General features: G+C 42.7%; 1 protein-coding gene across 1 annotated transcript; it reads left to right on the forward strand.

The window, feature by feature from the left end:
* The first annotated feature begins 692 nt into the window (after nucleotides 1-692).
* On the forward strand, nucleotides 693-2,680 carry LOC148866149 (scopoletin glucosyltransferase-like). The gene has a single exon (XM_088980366.1). It carries the CDS (start codon nucleotides 900-902, stop codon nucleotides 2,448-2,450), a length of 1,551 nt encoding a protein of 516 aa, XP_088836492.1. The 5' UTR covers nucleotides 693-899; the 3' UTR covers nucleotides 2,451-2,680.
* The last annotated feature ends 657 nt before the right edge of the window (nucleotides 2,681-3,337 follow it).

Raw genomic sequence — 3,337 nt, forward strand, 5'->3', positions numbered from 1 at the left:
GAGGTGGTTTCACTTTTTCTCTCGTTATTTAATTTCCCATGTTCTCATGATCTTTTACAAGTAGGGTATCCCTTAATTGTATTTGAGAGGAAACTCAATTCCAAATCAAGTCTAAATCAAAACTGAATTAAGAAAGAAGGAAATGAAGTAAAGATTGAAGGAAAGTAGGCATCGCCATTAGTTTAACAATGTTATGGGCGAGCTGATTGGATTCTATGAGCTTATGTTGTCAGTAAATCAAACCAGTAGATCTGTTTTTGAACCTTTTTCCCAAGTGATAGTGACCGTTCCCCCAATTTTTAATTTAATAAGAAAAAAGAAAGGAGAATATTAAGAAAAAGATAAAAGGGCCTAAGGAGTAAGGTGGAGGGGATCACTTTACCTGTCCTCCACCATGCACCTTGCATAAGACTTTGGGTTTTGTTAGTTCTAGCTAGTTAATATATTCTCTGTATCTCTTCTTTACAGAATGGTTTTCTTGCATAAAACTTCTGCATCTCTTCTTTACAGACTTCTGGGTTCTTTAGTTCTAGTTCTCTGTATCAAATAAATGATAAATCTCCACAAAATGGTTTTCTTGATTCGAAAGAAATTACCTAATTAAACTGATTTCCTGTTTGTTACAAATCACTTTCCAAGATTTTTTCTCCTGTTCTGATCAATAGTGTAGTGATCCTTGACCCTTATACTGACGGGTCCAAGCTTCTCTCTATAAAAGAGAATTTATAGCAAGACATGAAAGCACATAGACTGTTATAAGTTCCCTCGGATATAATTGGTGGACGATGTTGACCATCTACACTGGTCGGATGTATTAAAAAATAGTCCACCCATTGAAACCTCAAACCAATATCCTAGAAACAGATCATCAGAGGCAACCTTTCCTTTATAGAACCTTCATGAACAGAATGGTAGATACTAAACGAGAGAGAGAGAGAGAGAGAGAGAGAGAGAGAGAGAGAGAGAGAGAGATCATGGGTAGTGAAGCTGATGAACTGCACATTGCCTGCCTTCCATTCACGGCACTAGGCCACCTGATTCCCATGGTAGACATGGCCAGAGGATTGGCAGCTCGTGGAGTTAAGGTTACTATAATCACCACCCCACTCAACGCTCTTCTCTTCCAGAATTCCATCGACCGTGACATCACTTCCGGCCACCCAATCCAACTTCTCACACTTCCACTCCCTCCCATGGACTCCCCCCTCCCCGATGGCTGTGAAAATATAAGCACCACCTCTGCCCCATTCCCAGAAACCTTCAACAAACTCTTCCAAGCCTTGTCACTGTTTCAACAACCCCTTGCTCAGCTCTTTCAACACCTTAGATTTCGTCCTCATTGCATAGTCTCAGATCCACTCCTTCCTTGGACCACTGACTTCGCCAATCAACTCGGAATACCAAGAATCATCTTCCACGCCACCAACTTCTTCTGTCACTGCGTCTCAGAGAGCTTGGTTCGTTACCAAGACAAAATCCCGCCTGATGGAGGAGCTTTCCGAGTTCCAGGCCTCCCAAACCACATATGTTTCTCAAGGTCTCAACTCCCAGACCCCATCAAAGTCCAAGCCGAGTTCGGAGAGATCTTCGACAGCGTCAGAGAAGCTGAATTAAGGAGCCACGGAGCCGTAATGAACAGTTTCTACGAGTTGGAACCGGCTTACATCAATCACTATCGGAATACTTTAGGAAGAAAAGCATGGCACATAGGCCCTGTTTCTCTCTTCAACACAGAGAAACTCGACAGAGAAGCTAGCAACAGTAAGGCCTCTATTGACCAACTCAAGTGTTTGAGCTGGCTCGAGTCTAAAGAACCCAACTCGGTTCTTTATGTTTGCTTTGGGAGTATAACCCGATTCACTGCTACTCAATTACTGGAGATTGCATCTGCTCTCGAAGCATTAAGCCACCCCTTCATTTGGGTTGTCCCGAGAGTGGCAAAACCAAGGGGAGAGATGGATGGTGAGTTCTGGTTGCCCGAAGGACTCGAGGAGAGAGTTACAAAAGGACCGCAGAAAGGCTTCATCATACAGGGGTGGGGTCCCCAGGTCTTGATCCTTGAACATCAAGCCGTCGGTGGATTCATGACTCACTGTGGATGGAACTCGGTTCTTGAGAGTTTGAGCTCGGGTGTCCCGATGATCACTTGGCCACTCTTTGCAGAGCAATTCTATAACGAGAAGCTTGTAATAGAGGTGCTTAAGGTTGGTGTTAGCGTCGGTGTTGAGGCTTGGAATTTGTATATGACTGATAAGGCTATCGTGGTGGGGAGAGAAGATATAAAACAGGCGGTGAGTCGAGTCATGGGTGGTGGAGATGAAGCCCGGAGGATGAGAAGATGCGCGCAGGAGCTTGGAGAGATGGCCAAAAGAGCTGTTCAAGAGGGTGGGTCCTCTTATGCCGACATGACTTCTCTGATTGAGGAGCTCATGACATTCTGTAAGAAGTAAGCATTTTTGTTGATGCTTACTTGTATGTTTATACGTTAAATCTTGTTTCCAATACACTCTCTGTCTGGTTTCTTTTGTTTTGGATATTTTCACTATGAGAAGGTAGTAAAGAAGTACAAGCTAGCTAGGCCAACAGATATATGAAACCATGTCATTTATCAACAGAGATCTGCATGTAATAGGTAGAACTAATCTGAATCTGAATTCATGCAAGATTTTTACACGTGGCAGTGAAGAGGAATCCAATATAGAACCATGTGATTTGCCACACCCACAACCACAAACAATCTGCTTCATCTATTATATATTCTTCTTAAGCTAATACATCTGCTGCACCCCATGGTTGCAGAACGTTCTTGCAACCCCCACTAACATAGATGGGCCAGTAAATGTGTTTGGGTTGGTTTAGCAAATCTCTCCTTATTGATGATTCAATACAACAATTTGTCCATTAGTCTACATAAGCTGGCTTGCTTTACTTGGTCACCATTACTTGCTTCAACAATCCTTGCTGATGGGCATAATGGGCCTAGGTTCTTGGGCCGGGATTATTCAACTTTAAACAAATGCTCAAACTAGTAAGCTTGCCCAAGCCCAAGTTGTATCACTGGCCCAACCAAGACCGTAGAAAATGAAAGAATGATAGGATCCATCTAATAGATGCCATGAAGGGTGCGGAATGGAGGGCGAATTTCAAAAAAATTTCCTACCTTCTTCCAACTGGGAATCATATTCCCTAAATTTAGAATACTTTATTCAAGGATCCTACTTGAACCATAAACAAACCAGATCTGAACCAAAAAGAAACAGGAAGGATTATACCTGATCCGGAGAAATAATATCTCCCAAAGTTGGTGTTCACGCCCAAAGAAGTAACCAAGATCCGT

Source organism: Nelumbo lutea, chromosome 3, assembly GCF_056320005.1.
Source record: "Nelumbo lutea isolate HS-2025 chromosome 3, American lotus-T2T, whole genome shotgun sequence".
NCBI lineage: Eukaryota > Viridiplantae > Streptophyta > Magnoliopsida > Proteales > Nelumbonaceae > Nelumbo > Nelumbo lutea.

What these genes read in the sequence shown, in the direction of transcription:
- LOC148866149 (XM_088980366.1), top strand. Translation starts at nt 900, where the DNA reads ATGAACAGAATGGTAGATACTAAACGAGAGAGAGAGAGAGAGAGAGAG.